Source organism: Diuraphis noxia, unplaced genomic scaffold (assembly GCF_037042655.1).
Source record: "Diuraphis noxia isolate RWA-SAM2 unplaced genomic scaffold, SU_Dnox_SAM2 contig0013, whole genome shotgun sequence".
Classification (NCBI taxonomy): Eukaryota; Metazoa; Arthropoda; class Insecta; order Hemiptera; family Aphididae; genus Diuraphis; species Diuraphis noxia.
The window spans coordinates 600,442-617,764 of NW_028301723.1; the positions used below are offsets into that span (position 1 = coordinate 600,442).

The 17,323-nt window shown below is 37.6% G+C and overlaps 3 protein-coding genes across 3 annotated transcripts; all 3 read left to right on the forward strand.

Annotated features, from left to right (window-relative positions):
• Positions 1 to 568: 568 nt before the first annotated feature.
• LOC149054041 (uncharacterized) lies at positions 569 to 6,429 on the forward strand. The gene is made up of 4 exons (XM_089230715.1): positions 569 to 1,423; positions 2,231 to 2,326; positions 4,536 to 5,094; positions 5,834 to 6,429. The coding sequence occupies exons 1-4, from the start codon at positions 569 to 571 to the stop codon at positions 6,427 to 6,429; spliced, it is 2,106 nt and encodes a 701-aa protein (XP_089086841.1).
• A 1,031-nt stretch (positions 6,430 to 7,460) lies between these two features.
• Positions 7,461 to 7,880, forward strand: LOC149054042 (uncharacterized). Its single transcript, XM_089230716.1, has one exon. It carries the CDS (start codon positions 7,461 to 7,463, stop codon positions 7,878 to 7,880), a length of 420 nt encoding a protein of 139 aa, XP_089086842.1.
• Positions 7,881 to 9,881: 2,001 nt separating this feature from the next.
• On the forward strand, positions 9,882 to 10,661 carry LOC149054043 (uncharacterized). The gene has a single exon (XM_089230717.1). The coding sequence runs from the start codon at positions 9,882 to 9,884 to the stop codon at positions 10,659 to 10,661; it is 780 nt and encodes a 259-aa protein (XP_089086843.1).
• Positions 10,662 to 17,323: the final 6,662 nt, after the last annotated feature.

Below are 17,323 nucleotides of genomic sequence, written 5' to 3' on the forward strand. Positions count from 1 at the left end.
TATATTTTATGAACATTTGTGAGTATTTGCCACTTTTACATAAATGTAATATATTCTCTGATTGGTATAATGCACCTATAATATTATACTTACGAACAATTAATTTTTTTCCCACATGGTCGAGAAGATCTAGCATTCCATTTAATATTATTTAACTTTCCAAATTCACAAACCCACAAATTACAGTCCTCTTTAGTTTTAATGTTTGATCGAATAACATATTCATAACATTGTAGTTCAGTTACTACTTTGTTAATGAATGAATTAGGCAAATGGAGATTCATTTTGTAAATTATAATGGTAATTTTTTTAATTAAAAACCGTACAAGCAACAACCCATTGACGCATTGTGATAACATAACAATCATTATTATAATAGTTAGTTGTTTTATTATAGCTAGGACTTAGGAGACTATTAATACTATAATACTATTATTATTATTATAATTTTAAATATATTTTATGTAAAACCGCGGCATCTGATATCATATTATTCTTTGATAATAATTATTAAATAAAACCGCGGTAAATTTGAATCGGCCAATCAGAGAACAGCGGTCGTGTAGCAATGTACAGTATGTTAATATGCTGGCCGGACATGCACAAAGACATCACGCGATGGACACGGTGCTGCGAACCATGCCAACGCGCCAAGGTAAACAAACACGTCGTTTCTCCGATCACACCTTTCGCGCCGCCCGAACGACGATTTGGTCACATTCATGTCGATCTTGTCGGACCGTTGCCGCCGTCCAACAACTGTAAGTACCTGCTTACCGTCATCGATCGATTCACTCGCTGGCCGGAAGCCTGGCCACTCGAGAACATGTCAGCTCACGCTGTCGCACAGACGCTAACCACGAACTGGATCGCTCGATTCGGCGTTCCCGACATCATCAGGACCGATCAGGGAAGACAGTTCGAGTCCGAGTTGTTACGCTCACTTTTTTCGACATTCGGCATTCAGCACGCGAGAACGTCGCCTTATCATCCTCAGTCAAACGGTATGGTCGAACGTTTTCATCGAACGCTCAAGTCCGCGCTCACCGCCCACGAATCGGCACAGTGGTCAACGAAGTTGCCAATCGTTCTGCTCGCTCTACGCAACACCGTAAAGGCTGGTTTCGAATACGCTCCAGCCGAGTTGGTCTACGGCACGACACTTCGACTTCCCGGCGAGATGTTTCATGCCGCGCCCGCGGAACCTACTCCGCCCGGACTGGTAGCAGCTCTCCGCGACTACATGGCTCAGGTACGTTTCACTCCCGGTACCAACCACAACACACGACGAGCTACGTTCGTACCAGACGACTTGAGCCAAGTTAGTCATGTTTTTCTTCGAATCGACTCCGTCCAGCCGCCGCTCCAGCCACGATACGAGGGACCTTTCGCTGTTTTGGAACGCCGCGACAAAACGTTCAAGGTACAACGCCACCGATCAACGACGTGGGTTTCCATCGACCGGCTCAAACCAGCGTTTGTTGCGCGTGAAGACCCAGTCGCCGACCACTCATACGCCGCGCAATCGATCGAATTTCCCCAAAAAAAACGAGTCCGTTTTTTTTCTCGCCGAGGGGGAGTAATGTGGTGATTACGACGTGTTATCACCACTTACGCTAGCGCGTCCGTTTATTATTGTCGTTACCATGTTGTTCCTAACATTGAATTATTTGTACTTGTATTTTTTGTCTATGTTCCTTGTATTTTTCACTGCGTGAATTATTTTAACTTATTGTATTTGTATATTTATTCTCTTTGTTACGTCGCCCGCGACGACTTTTCGTACACTTTTTCTCCCGCCGCGCGCGATAGCTTTTTCGCCGTTACGGGCTCGAAGCCATCATCGCTCGCCGTGTTGAGTTACTTTTTTCGTGACCGTCGTTCCCTCAAGTCCGTACTCTCACCGACCCGCGGCTATCGTTACGACTCACGTCGTCAAATCATATTTTTGGTAGTACTATTTTTATTGCCGTGTAATAAAATTTAACTATTTAAACTCGTCTTAATAATTATCTTAACCTACTGATTTTGTCAGACACGTTGGTCGTTAGAGTTGAGACGGTATTCCTCCTCTAACGCCACAACCTGATACGGCGATGTTGATAGCAGGTGTTCGCGCCGCCACACCGATCGACACACACACACACAAACACAGTCACATATTATAATTGTTATTTTTGTATTGGTTTATTTTTGTTAATTCTATTGTGAATTATTATATAACATGCAGATAAGAGCGCTATCGCACGCCGCCGGATCGGCTGCTGATTATCATTTAATACGGCCGCCCGGCCGTCAGTCTATTCCAGTGTGCAACACGAAGCACGTATTGTTGTGTGCGTGCAGAAATCATTATTTTTGCGTATTAGTTGTGCGGGCGCTAAGCGCCAAATTTATTATATTCTTCGGCGCAAATCGCCGGCTTATTTGTATTTGTGCGGACGCGAATCGCCGCATTATTTTTGTATACTTTACGAGCGCGAATTGCCATTTTTATTATATATATATTATTGTTACGGCTCAAATAGCCAAAAATTTGTATTTTATTTGTGTGCACTAATTGCCACTCTTTTTATTATATTATAGTGTGTGTGTCAATTATTGTTTATTCCAGGCATAGGTAGCAGCTGGCCAGCCGAGCACCGCCAACTATGTGAGTTTTTCTTTATATATTATTATTTTGCATACCGCTCTAATAGCGGCCTATATTATTATTTTGTATACCGCTCTAATAGCGGCTCTATATTATTATTTTGTTTTCATATAGGGGCTCGCATAGCAGCACCCTATATTTATTACATTTTTACCTGTTGGGCCAAGAGGGCCATATTATTATATCTTTTTATACCTTTTTTGTTGCTGTGATTTTTATATTATTTTGTGTATTTTAAATTATTTGTATATTACAGCAACTTAGTTACCAAAAACCGTGTTACCTTTTATTTTAGTTTTAAGTCCACACACCACATATATACACACCTACACACCCACCACAGACTAGCGTTCAATAGTCTTGCTCGGCGATCCCGTCCACCTCTATTGAACTGCTATACACGTATACACACATACACAGGTCGATCGGTGTGTGAGTGTAGCGCGCGAAGTATTTGGTGACCGGGCGTCACGGCCTATTATTGTGTCGTTCCCGGCCCGTACAGCAGGTGATAACGGCGGGGTGATACAAACAACGACGTCCAGCAAGGAGATGGACAAGAACCAAAATCAATACGACGATGGAATCTTCGGCGGCAGGGGCCAAAACTCGGTACACGTACAACGCACGTACGTGACGAGTAGGTGAGCAGCAAGACTCGGAATTACAACAAATACCACGGTTCGCACTGCGATACACGGACGGGCGGAACACGTGGTTCGTGGACGAGCAGTGCTCAAGTCATACGGGATGATCGGACGAGCGACAAGGTCGCTAAAACCTGTCGTATGACGACACGAACGGGTTGAGACGATGCAACCGGGTGCACAGCGCGTGATATCAAACCATAACACGGCGGTTACGACACGGTTCGCACAGCGTTAGAAACGGACGGGCGGAACGCGTGGTTTGTGGACGAGCAGTGCTCAAGTTACACACGATGATCGGACGGACGACAAAGTGAGCCGTCGATTGGCACAGGCGGCCAAAATGCAAGTCGCGGATAGACACTCGCGAAAGCGTTAAATGAGCGCGAGGGCTCGGGTGCATGAAGCAAAAAAAAATAGAAATAATGGCGGATAGCGGCAACGGACGCACCGGGTCGTAGAACGATATACGACAATTTGCCAAGACGGCTGGTAAACGACAAAGGCGGCGGTGGCGGGTGTCGGCGACCAACGGCTAGACCGCGACAGTACCCGTCCCCTCCTCATAGTACAAAGTTCGGTTTGCGTAGACTCCGTCGGCGGAGCAGCAGGGTGACAACATTGCAACAAATTCGAAACGCATGCAGCGCGCCGAATTTAAAATTTGATTGTGTATCCAACATTAGTAGTTATAATATAGTAGTTTAGGAATTGACATTTAATTGAATAACAAACATTTATTGTCGTTTCTTTATATTTAGGTAAGTTCTGTATATAATATAAATAATATGTAAAATAATAATAAATAAAAACTTTATATTTAGAGCAACACATTATTGGTTTGATTTGTTTGTGGTCAATTCCTGAGTAAATAAAATAGAAGTCTTATAAAACGACAATTTCGTTTAAGCAATATGAAGAAGCTACAATTTGAATTTATGATAAAACCATCAAGCGATGGAAAATCAAATTTGATGACCATCACCTCGATTACCACTGAAGCTAAAGAAACATATTGCCATACCGGAAGAATTACAACAAATAAGTTTCCATAAAGAGGTGAGTACAACTACTATGTATAATATGGTGAAAAGTGCATTAAAAAAAAAGACACCAATTCAGAAAAGTTTAACAATATTAAGGAAATATAAACTTACAGAATTTGCTGTTAACTATATTGATGATATTCTTATATTTCTAAAAATTTTTATGACCACATTAGTCACTTAACACAGTTATTAAAGGCAATACAAACTGAAGGTTTCAGATTGAAATTCACAAAATGCACATTTGCAACAGACTCGGTGAAATATCTTGGTCATGTTATACAGAATAACTCTATCAGGCCTGTAAAAGATAATCTAGTTTCAATAAATAATTTTCCGGTTCCAAAAACTCAAAAGAATATAAGGCAACTTCTGGGGAAAATAAATTTTTATCATGAATACAAACCAAATAGTGCAATTATCCTAGATCCATTGCATAATTTACTTAGAAAAAACCAAAGATTTATCTGGTCGATACAGTGTCAAACAGCATTTGAAAATATAAAAAAACTACTGTGCTCACAACCAATTTTAGAAATTTTTAATAAAGATTTACCAATCAAGATTTACACAGATGCATCTTTGGAAGGTGTAGGAGCCATTCTCAAACAAACACAGCTTAATGGAAAAGAAAAACCAGTGGCATACTTCTCAAAAAAACTGAATGCAGCCCAAAGAAAGAAAGCAATATATTTGGAATGTTTAGCTATCAAAGAAGCAGTAAGATACTGGCAATACTGGCTTATAGGTAAATCATTTACAGTATATTCTGATCACAAACCGTTAGAGAACATGAACATTAAATCTAGGACTGATGAGGAGCTAGGGGATTTCACCTACTATCTGTCACAATATGACTTTCAAATTAAATATGCTCCAGGGAAAGACAATTTGGAGGCAGATTGCCTAAGCAGAAACCCGGTATTGGAGACAAATGAGAATAAAGAAGAGCAATTGAAAATAATAAATCTAATAAAACTGGATGATATTCTAACAGATCAAAAAAATAATGAAGAGATAAGAAAAAAAAACAATCTGATAAAAAAAAAACAATGTATATTTTAAGAAATATAGAAATAGAAAAAAAATTATGTTATCAGAGGAGTTCAGCATTAAACTCATAAAGAACATACATGAAAACCTATGCCATATTGGTATTAAACAAATGCAAAAGAAGATTGGTACAGTATACACAGCGAAAAACTTGACAAAAAACATAATACAATTTTGTAAAAACTATGGGATATGTATGAAAAACAAATCAAGAGGAAATAAAAAATTTGGTTTAATGTCTCATCTGGGTCCAGCCACAAAGCCTTTTGAGATAATCTCAATAGACACGATTGGTGGATTTGGAGGTTCGAAATCCGAAAAAAAATATCTACATCTTCTAGTGGATCATTTCACAAGATACGCATTCATTTTAACATCAAACACACAGAGTGCGAATGATTTTGTAAAATTAGTCAACAATATAACAAACACAGATGAAATAGGTATCCTTCTCACCGATCAATATCTGGTAATTAATTCAAAAGAATTTAAACGTTTTTTGAGTGAAAAGTCGATACAGATGGTTTTTACTGCCATAAATACCCCTTTCTCAAATGGAATAATTGAAAGACTTAATCAAACACTGGTAAACAAAATTCGATGTAAAATCAATGAAAAAAATAAAAAATTAGCTTGGACAACAATAGCACAAGAATGTGTAAATAGGTATAATGATACTGATCATTCAGTTACGGGGTTTGCGCCAAGATATTTGCTATATGGTACAGATGTTTCAATATTGCCACAGGAATTAAAAGAAGGAAACATAACAGAAATAGATTGGAAATGTGATAGAAAAATAGCATATGAGAATACAATAAAATCACATGATTATAACAAAAAGCTATTTGATAAAAATCGGAAAGACATGGAATTCAACGTAGGAGATATGGTGTATGTGGAAAATGGAAACAAACTAAACAGGAGAAAACTGGATAAACTGAAGATTGGACCGTACAAGATTATAGAGAGGATTTCAAATTCAATCTACAGGATTAACACGGGTCACAAAAAAAACGGAATCAAATAATTTCCATATAACGAAACTTATTCCGGCTTCCGCATTGGATGGAGTAGAACCTAGCTGGTTAGGGACTTGCCTTCAAGATGAAAATTTTTATGGAAAATTGTCTGCCCCAGTGGGGGAGATGTAAAGAATATATTATAATTCTTTAAATTGTATTTAACCGCGCTCTGCACGGTTAGTGTGGTTATAAGGTGATTGGTGATAACAATAATAATGATAAGCAAGATATGATAAAATAAATTAATTGTAATTTGTAATAAGATATTAAGATGTAATAATATTATGAAATATGTAATATGAAATATTATGAAATATGTAATATCTAGTTAGTAGTTATAATATAGTAGTTTAGGAATTGACATTTAATTGAATAACAAACATTTATTGTCGTTTCTTTATATTTAGGTAAGTTCTGTATATAATATAAATAATATGTAAAATAATAATAAATAAAAACTTTATATTTAGAGCAACACATTATTGGTTTGATTTGTTTGTGGTCAATTCCTGAGTAAATAAAATAGAAGTCTTATATATATATATATATATATATATATATATATGTATGTATACAATATGACCAATAATGTGTAAACAATTTTAAATAATACCTAATTTAATACTTTAATTTTAATTTTAATATATTATATTTATATAAATATAATATATATAATTTATTATAATTAATATATATATATATAATTATTTAATTATCTTAATTTGACTTTTTTTATTGGCTTTTTTTTCCTACGTTCGTTTGTGACGGTGCTGACACGATTTCCGACGTGTTAAAACTCCAGTCAGATTTGGTTTCGGTCTTGAGTAAGTCAGGATTAGAGTTAAAAAAATGGGCTTCGAATACGCCGGCTGTGTTGCAAGCTGTTCCGGCAGCCGATCGCGCGTGCGATAACGTTTGCGCGTTAAATCTCAATACGTCGCCCGTCTTCACGAAGCGTGGTATTTTATCGCTTGTTGCTCGCATCTTCGACCCGTTAGGTTTGTTTGGTCCCGTAGTGTTCCTAGCGAAAGCTATCATGCAGTGGACGTGGCGACACGGTGTCGCATGTGACGACCCGCTGCCGGACGATATTCACGCGGACTGGTCCGCATTTGTTTCTGAATTGCCGTCGTTATTAGATGTCCGTGTACCGCGACATATTAACGGCCGCCAAGACGCCCCCTGTTATTTATTAGGGTTTTGCGATGCGTCCCAGGTCAGTTATGCTGCTGTTGTATACGTGCGTATGATAAATGTCAAGTTGAATAAGTCTGTGTTCTTAATTGGTACTAAGACCAAGCTAGCTCCGACGAAAGCGTTAACGGTCCCTAGACTAGAACTGAATGCCGCGGTATTGTTAGCCCGCTGGTTAGGTCGCATTCAACAAATATTATCGCCACAACTCGATGTTGTCGGTTTACGGGCTTGGTTAGATTCAACGATCGTGTTGTCGTAGTTGACGGCGCCCCACGAATCGTTTAAAGTTCACGTGTCCAATCGAGTACACCAAATTCGTTCGTTGTTACCGAATTGTTATTGGCAGCATATCGTGTCGGCCGATAATCCCGCCCACTGCGCGTCGTGGGGTGTCATGCCGGCAGCTTTAGCGCGGCTGGTATTTATTGGCATGGTCCACAGATAGCGACGCTATCATAGCTAAAGTGACCATATATTTTTTTAATCAAAACGGGACAAAAAAAAAAAAAATCATAATTATTTGTTACAAATAAATATTTTTAATTTAATAATATTATTAGCAAATTTCTGTGGTACTTACAATGTTTTTAAAGCACAAAAAAATTAAATTAACTTATTACACTTCCTAGGTAATTTTATTATTATTAACAAAATGTTTTCGTGTAATAATTACAAAATTAAATACTTGTATATTTTTCGTTTGAACAAATTTGTTGTAGTAAATCTGGCGATGACTTCAGGAACGAGTAAAATTCTGTACAAGACATTTTAAAGTTAACTTTTGTTAGTAACATTGCTTTTAAACTTGACACTTGTAGCTGTGTTTTTTCGGCCGTCCATAAATTGTTCATTAATGAAAAAATTCGTTCGACTGGTGCATTTGTAGCAGGCATGCAAAGAACATACTCAACAATTTTTTGAAAAATGGTGTGGTTTAAATTGTTGTCTCGGAAGTACTGAAACACTTCTATCCAACGATGCTCCGCATATTTATTCGAAGAATCTGAATTCCACTCTTCCACTTTTTTATCTGATACATACGATGAAATTAGTGTAAATTCATCAAATGCCTCAGTGTCCTGCTCAGAACCGATTAAACCTTTTTCAATTAGCACATCCATTGACTTCTGTACTTCTACCCACGTTAAGATTTTCTTCAAATCGACCCATTTAAATACCTGCAATTCAGACTGATTGTACGAAGTCCACTGCTGAAGGTATTCAGTAGTTGTCTTATAGAAATCCGAAGCAATTGATTTCACGTAGTCTTCTTGAACCTCTCCTTTTTTTTGCAAGTCAGAGAGTAATCGACGGACAGAATAAGGTAGAAATATAGAACTCAGTTTTTCTTCTAAATTTGCTCGTAACTCATTGATTACTTTGGCAGCTTCAATCGCTGAAATATTCTGACCTTCAATCCTTAATACTGCTGTATGAAAAGTTACCGACTGACTGTGTACGAAAAAAAGCCACAACTCGGAGGTAGGGCACTCGAAGAAATTTTTTAAAACTGTTGGACATAATAATACTACTAATACTGTAACAGTGTAACAGTAACAATAAGGTCAATACTCATAGAAAATATTTTGGGAATTTTGTTTTAGTGCTGATATCACAGCGATTATATAATACATTAGATTAATTCGTGTTAATACGTCGCGACAGTAATTATTTTTATATTTTACCGTTGTCTCGTTATCTTATCTAGATGCCATTCACGGTCAATAACGTCAAACACACCACACACGCACACATAAGAAATAAGATATAATAAAAACGATTCATAGCGTACGGCGAGCCATCGGTATGGGACGAATCCCGCCCGTCGCTACCTCTGTGTGAGCTGCCCGATTTGGGCGAGTTGCGCGTAGTATCGTGTGCCGCGCGTATCAACGACGAGGAGAAGGAGTGGTTCGTACGTTTTTTCCAGTTTTGACCGTATGTTGCGTGTAGTCGCGTATATGAGACGTTTTGTGGAGGCTTGTCATAGAAATTTCGCGCTCTGGCGGAGTGGGGCCGTTTACGGCACTCACTATTAAATTATGATTGTAAACACCCGGTTCTGTTAGCCAAACGATCGCATTTCGCGATGTTGCTGTGCCGCCGATGGCATTTCTTATCGGGTCACGCAGGTCCACGGGTTTTGACTGCGTTAATTGCATACCAGTATTGGGTGATCTCGCTGCGTTCCGTGTTGCATAATATCTTAGTTAATTGTACGACGTGTGTTAGGCTAGATGCGAAACCATCGTATCCATTTATGGCGGATTTACCGGGTCCGCGCGTACAGCCGCGTCGACAGTTTGAGCAGATAGGGGATGCGGGCCCTCTACAACTGAAAGAGTTACGGTTGCGAAAATCGCGTACTTATAAAGTTTATATCGCTGTGTTTGTGTGTTTTACGACAAAAGCCGTCCAGCTAGAAGTAGTAACGGAGTTGTCTACTGACGCTTTTTTGGCCGCGTTCGACCGATTCTTCGCGTGCCGTGGGTTACCTAACGATGTGTATTCGGATTGCGGCACTAATTTTGTCGGCGCAGATAAGCAGTTGCGCGCATTAATACAGAGTACTGAGCGGCAGACCGCCGTTGCAAATTGTCGCGCGATGTGTACGTGGCATTTTAACCCGCCGAGCGCACCTCACTTTGGGGGCTTGTGGGAGGCAGCTGTCCGATCTACTAAGCGGTTATTAATCCGGGTGATATGCACACATGTGTTCACTTATGAGGAGTTCACCACCGTGTTAACCCGCATAGAAGCTGTGTTAAACTCGCGCCCGCTGACGCCCGCCTCGACCGATCCACATGACCTGGAATGTCTGACTCCCGGGCATTTTTTAATTGGGCAACCGTTACTCGCCGTTCCGCCGAGGTCGGGACCTGAACCCGTCCGTAATCTTTCCGATCGTTGGAAATTGATGGACCAATGTCACCGAGCGCTTTGGCGTCGTTGGTCATCCGAGTACCAACCACTTTGCAAAACAGACCGAAGTGGACCGAGGGAGTTCCCAACCTTAGTATCGACGATATGGTCGTCGTGATCGACAGCCAGAGTCCACCGTTATTGTGGCGCCTCGGTCGTGTGACAGAGTTGTTGCCAGGTTCCGACGGTCACGTTCGTGTAGCTCGAGTTCTCACGCGCGCCGGTGTCATGACGCGCCCTGTAGTCAAACTGGTAAAGTTACCGACCAATGTTTTATCGTAACACATTTCAGTAAACACTGTGCCCCCACCGTGATTCCCTGTTGTGCCTGGGGCTTTCGACACACCACACCACTATCTCGTGAGTTATGTTTCCGTATGCGTGTTGTGGGCTGGCGGTGGTCGAGGGTACACAATATGTTCCTCAAATTATTAATTTTTTGTACTACATTTAGTAGTTTTTTTTGTGTGTTATTAATTAATTATTATGTTATGTATTATAATTACGATCCTTATGTTCATTTGAATTTTTTCTTATGTTAATTTATTCTACCCCGATATGGAGTTAGAATGCTACTTATAGCTGGTATATTATTAAAAAAAAAAAATGTGTACCACTGACTCGGCCTATGGGTCCTAACGTAATGGCTCATGATCGGCACGGCTTCAGAGGACATCACTGGCGTCCAGTTCCGGTTCTCAGGATTTATGTGAGATGGCTCTCACGGCGGGGAGGATGTTCGAATGCGGAACGGGTTCGCCGCCAAAACCATGGACGTTCCAAGTCGCGACAAATGTCGAAGCTCCGCGCGCCGAGTTTCCCCCTCCGTAGTCTCGCGCCGCCGTCAACGGCCGGCGAGCTGGCCATCAGTCGTCGCGAACTTGTGTCACTACTTTTTTCTTTTTTTTTCTTTTCCAACGGCTGAACGAAGCGCAACGTCAGCGCTGTCGTTCCCGTGAGTGTCGCGAAAACCTTGTGTGAACCCGAGGTGTCCGTGAGCCCTACCTGTGATCAGTGGCCACGTTCGGTACCGGTAATAGGTAATAATAGGTACTATTACCGAAGTACGGTTTTCGCGTTTGTAATAGTCGTCGCGATACGTTTTCGTTGTTACATCGAGTGACATAGTAAAAGTCGAGTGTGAACACGTCAGTTTTGTCCGTCGTGATCGACGTGTGACGTTAAGCTCCCATCGAGCCCTGTTTTCGTGTATTTACGCCGTCCCGTTATTCTAGTCTATCCTCCGCGTGATCGCGAGTGTTTTGCCACGGAAAGACGTAAATACTAGGTATTCTAATTCGCGTTCGCGCTACTCACATCGACAAATTCGTCATTATCGTCGAGCGACGAGCCGAAGATTTGTCCGCCGTCGCCGTTCCGGCGAGGGACCGATATTGGTTGTACCAAGGATTGCCGCAGTCGCAGAGCCACGCAGTCGCCGCAGTCAGGTCCATTTGTTTAGTCTCACGTGTCAGTGAGTTATTTTTAAAATAATTATTGTTCACCAGCTATGGTATTTTTAGTTTTATGTTACCTATTATTGTTATTCAGGGCGCCCGGTACTTAACTTATTATTCATTGCAAAATATACGTGTTTCCGACCCAAAACTGTGATCGTATTATACACGTTGCGTAACCTGTTCCCGATCCAGCTTTCAACACTTAACGCTAGTCGTTGCCGACAACCGCACAATTTGTAGGATCGGTATCGGCGCATACAGTGGGACCAGTAGAACTTTCATGTAAAGGTAATTCATATATCCTAACTATACAAGATGATCTCTAAAAATATTCGACGGCAGTACCTTTACCAGATCATACAGCCGGTACAGTTTCACAAGCATTTACAGAACACTTTGTTTGTTTACATGAAATACCGAACTCAATCGTCATCAACCAAGGCCGGGAGTTCATGGGTAAAGTATTCTCAGCTTGTTGTAAATTACTCAAAATAAAAAAAAGTAATTCTACTGCTTATCATCCTTCAATCAAATGGTGCGTTAGAAAGGGCACACAGAACCTTAATAGAGTATCTTAGACACTTTGCACAAGATAAAAAAACAAGACTGGGATCAGTACGTCGCTTATGCTATGTTCGTTTATAACAGTTCAGTCCATACGGCTGCAGGTTTCCAACCATATGTACTTGTATATGGGTATCCTATTGAAGTACCCCATACATTAAGTAAAATTCCACAAAATTCCTACAATTACGAAGATAACACAAATGAACTACGTCAAAAGATTCAAGAATCGTTTAAATTAGCAAGAGATCGTCTTATAGACAAGAAACAGAAAACTAAAGAACAATATGATAAGAAATTACATGAGATTACAGTAAAAATAGGAGACATGGTTCTATTAAAAGACCATACCCATAAAGGGAAATTCAACCCAAAATGGCTGGATCCCTTCGCTATAACAAATATACATGATAATGAAAATGTTTCGATTAAAAAAGGACAGAAGGAAATAAAAGTCCACAAAAATGAATTAAAAGTATATAATTCTTAACAGATTTAAAAACAAATATTTTTCTCCTTATTAATTTCTTCTCATTGTGAATAATTCAACTAAGATATATATAAATATCAAACAAAAAATAATACCATTATAATGTTTGTTTCAGACAATTCTTATCGCTCATACCAAAAGGTCTTACCCAATATGAAGTTAAAAATATTCAACATCCGGCAGGAATTTATTATCAAGCTATAACAAGTGTAGAATTATCTAACACTCATTGTCATTTACTTACCTATTTGAATATAACGAACTTTAACGAAAATTTCGAAAAAATAAAAGATGTTATAAATAAAGTTGAAACGGCATGTACATAAGAAAAACAATTAAAAATTCAGGACTTGAAACATATATGTAATCAATATCAATATCAAATAAAACAATTTTTAACAGAAATAAAAAACAATAAAGAACAAATAATTAAAATTATTAGTCGTCCAACTACTGATAGATCACGTTCCAGAAGGGGAGCAATTAACTTAATAGGAAGGGTTGCAAATGTCTTATTTGGCATTTGTGATGATAGAGATGCTAGTTATTTTTATGATAAAATTTGAGATTTCGAAGAATCAAAACTCAAAACATCTCAAATATTAGATTCGCAGACACAAATTTTAAAATCTATGTTATCTAATGTAAATTCTTCCCTTATAGAGTTAGCAGAAAATCAAGAAAGTTTAACCAAAACATATAATTACTTGATTGATGAGATTGTAACAGAAAAGGTTTTTTTTCTGGCTTAATATAGACCGTTCAGGTCCTTCGCCGCAACCACCACTTCCCTCCATCTATATCTATCCGTGGCTAGCTCTTCACCGTTCAAGATTCCCAGCATATCCAAGTCTTTATGGACCCTATCTACCCATCTTTGTCTTGGGTGGCCGAGTGGTCTTTTGCTCTTCGGCTCCCAGTAGGTGACTTGACCAATTGTCTGCTCTCGGCCTCGCCATACATGCCCTGCCCAGCTTATCCTTTTGCTTTTCATAGTGGCTATTATGTCCGGATCCTCTAACATGTTTATCACCTCTTCATTCTTTCTTCGCTCATATTCTCCCGTGTTTTGGTTTCTTCTGGGGCCAAAATTTTGCCGTAACACCTTACTTTCAAATCTTGCTAGGTTTTGCTCGTCTGTTTTGCTCGTGGCCCAGGTTTCACACGCATATAGCGCTATCGGGCGTATCATTACTTTGTACAGAGTTATTTTAGATTTGATTGAAACTAGTTTAGATTTTAATATTGTCTTTAATCCGAAGAAGCATTTGTTAGCTGAGTTTATTCTGTTTTGTATTTCCTTGTGGTTATTGCCCGACACGTTCTATTCCACCCCTAGATACTTGAAATTTCCGACCAACTTGAACTCTATATTTCTTAGTATCAAATTATTATGTAAATTATTTTTCCGTGACAGTATCATGTACTTTGTTTTTTTTTCCATTTATAGTTAAGCCCATTAGTTTGCTTTCATCCACGAGAGATTCTGCCATACTCTGTAGGTCGCTCTCAGATTGGGACAGTAAAACTATGTCATCGGCATATGCTATTAGTTTGATAGTCTTAGATTCTTGCAATTTGACTCCTATACCTGTGTTTAATGCATTTCTTACCACCTTCTCCAACGCAATGTTGAAGAGCATTGGTGAAAGTGCATCTCCCTGTTTCAGCCTTGTGTTGATCATGAATGCCTTCGACAGTTGGCCGTTAAATTTGACCATACCTTTAGAGTTTTGAACACATGCTCTTATCATTCTTGTGATTTTTGCTGGTACTCCAAGCTCTTCCATGGCTTTCCATAAACTTTCCCGTTTAATAGAGTCATATACCTGTTTATAATTTACAAATAGCATGAATAGATCCTGGTTATATTCGTAACATTTCCATAGCATACATTTTCGTAGCAGAAAAGGTAGGAGTAGGAATCCTAAACTTTGAAGTTGCTTTAGAAGAACAGATTGCTTTAATCTTATACAATATTCGTTTGAAACAAAAAGCCTAGAAAGCGTAGTAAACGCCGCTATTCACGGATCAATCCATTCTATCCTGTTAGATTCTTCTACTCTGAAAGTAAAACTAAAAGAAATTGAATTGCAACTACCAGTAGAAGCAACGATCCCAATTGATTTAGATAGGTCAGGGTTAGCAGAACTACTAGGACTAGCATCAGTTAGTATGGGCCATTAGTTAATAGGCCATAGCTGACTAGAGGCGTTGTCTGTTAATGGTAAACCATTAATACCAGCCACTAACAATAGTTCAGAAGGAAGATTAGGCTCTGTTTCTATGAGAGTTTTTACTTCATTTTCAATTCCAAAATGGTGATAAATTCACCCTATGATATTTTTTACTTCGGTGGAAGTAGGTGTTTTTAACAAAGTACGAGCATCTTTTGGAAGATCTTTCATACCAGGGTACACCCTTAAACTTTTAAGTAAGTCACTCAATGATTTATGTGTTATCTTATGACGTAGGGCCATTCAGCTATAACAACATTTATATTGAGTACTTCTTCTCCAATAAAACTATTAGAATTATTAGATCCAGCATCACTAACTTCATTATAAGATGTAGTATCAAATTCATTTTGGTCACATTTAGTTACAAAAGTATTATCAGAGGTAATAAAATTTGTTTCAATGTTATTAGATTGTTTTATTTCAATTGAGTCATTTTCTTCTTCGGAATTAGAATAACTATCTAAAATTTTAGAAGCCGTTTCATTTGCTTTTTTACGTAGTCTATAACGTGTACTTTTACTGATTATCGCTTTTTTTTACAAAATTATGTTTATTATTCAAGTGGTCCATACTTAATATAACATAATCTAGCCAACCAAGGTTACTCAGAATCTTGTAATATAAAATGGAATGCAATAGTGCAATACAATATGATCAATTCAAAGAAATAATGAATATGAGTAGGTAGGTATATATATTAATATATTTTGTTTGTTAAGATTTTAATAAATTGATTAAATTAATAAATTGTAATATAATTTATTATAAATTTCAATTTACAAGCATAATTTAAAAACAATATCTATTCAATGGTATTATATAAATATGACCATCATCTATCACAATAATTATTAAAAGAAGGAAAATACAAAATTGTTTGTATTAAACTGCATCATTAGTTAATATTATCATTAATTAAGGATTTATTTATGATTTAATTTCATACACACATTTTCTTCAACAGAAACTTTTTAAAATTACACTACAAAGTGTACATCAATTTGATAAATTATGATATATATATATATAATTTATTTGAAAAAAATCTTATTTTGACAGTAAAATAAAATTCTGCTTAAAACCATACAATAATTATAATATAAACGTACCCTAGAATGGAGTTAAACCTACTATAATGCTATAATGATACATTAATAATTTTGTTCACGGTACACCAGCTGAATTTGACCAGGGTAATTTTATTTTATTCATAAAATAGAGTACCGGCTAGTGTAGGTACCACATTAATTAGAAATGTAAGTATCAAAGTTGACTCAACCACTATGAAACTTTAATTTAAAAATTAAAACAATAAAACACTGGGAATAGACAATAGTAGTAATTAGTAATTAGTTATAATTTAGACATAGGTGATTGATTTGAGATTTTTATCAATTATACTTCAGAATTACTGAATAGTTTTAATATAAGTAAATAGTAATATTGTTTAACTATATACATATACATATATATATATATATATGTATATTGTATATATAATGAAACAAATACTTACGGAGACTGCATGGACATTGCAGCCGACATCATAGGTATTAAATAAATTACAATAATTGTAGGTATTTTTCAATATATTATAATAGTTGTAGGTATTCTATAATATATTATCTGGAAGAGCCGAATACGGAATAAGTACGTCACTATATAAGTTGTTAGTTGTTACAACAAAAAATACTAGAAATCATGATGGTTATGCTAAATATTTTATCATTAATCATTATCAACATAATATTATATCGTTTCAGATCTATTTATATAATTGCTACATTTTACACCGCTAAACGCTATCTGAACTGTCGATCAATGGCCGTGAATACCGTTGGTTCAATTAATCGACAACGGTTCAAATTTTAAATGTTTTAAACTTGGTTAAATGTTTAACCAGTACATGATTATTTAACTTAGATAACAATGGTAAAGGTTGGTAGGTAGTATAATTGTACGCACCGATTATGCACCGTATAGTTGAATTGTAACCTATGAACTAAATTTGAACAGTATGGTTTTT

What these genes read in the sequence shown, in the direction of transcription:
- LOC149054041 (XM_089230715.1), top strand. Translation starts at nt 569, where the DNA reads ATGTACAGTATGTTAATATGCTGGCCGGACATGCACAAAGACATCACG. An exon ending in GCCGCGACAAAACGTTCAAG is followed by an intron (nt 1,424 to 2,230) that starts GTACAACGCCAC and finishes TATAACATGCAG; the next exon opens with ATAAGAGCGCTATCGCACGC. An exon ending in CAGTGTGCAACACGAAGCAC is followed by an intron (nt 2,327 to 4,535) that starts GTATTGTTGTGT and finishes CACTTAACACAG; the next exon opens with TTATTAAAGGCAATACAAAC.
- LOC149054042 (XM_089230716.1), top strand. Translation starts at nt 7,461, where the DNA reads ATGCAGTGGACGTGGCGACACGGTGTCGCATGTGACGACCCGCTGCCG.
- LOC149054043 (XM_089230717.1), top strand. Translation starts at nt 9,882, where the DNA reads ATGGCGGATTTACCGGGTCCGCGCGTACAGCCGCGTCGACAGTTTGAG.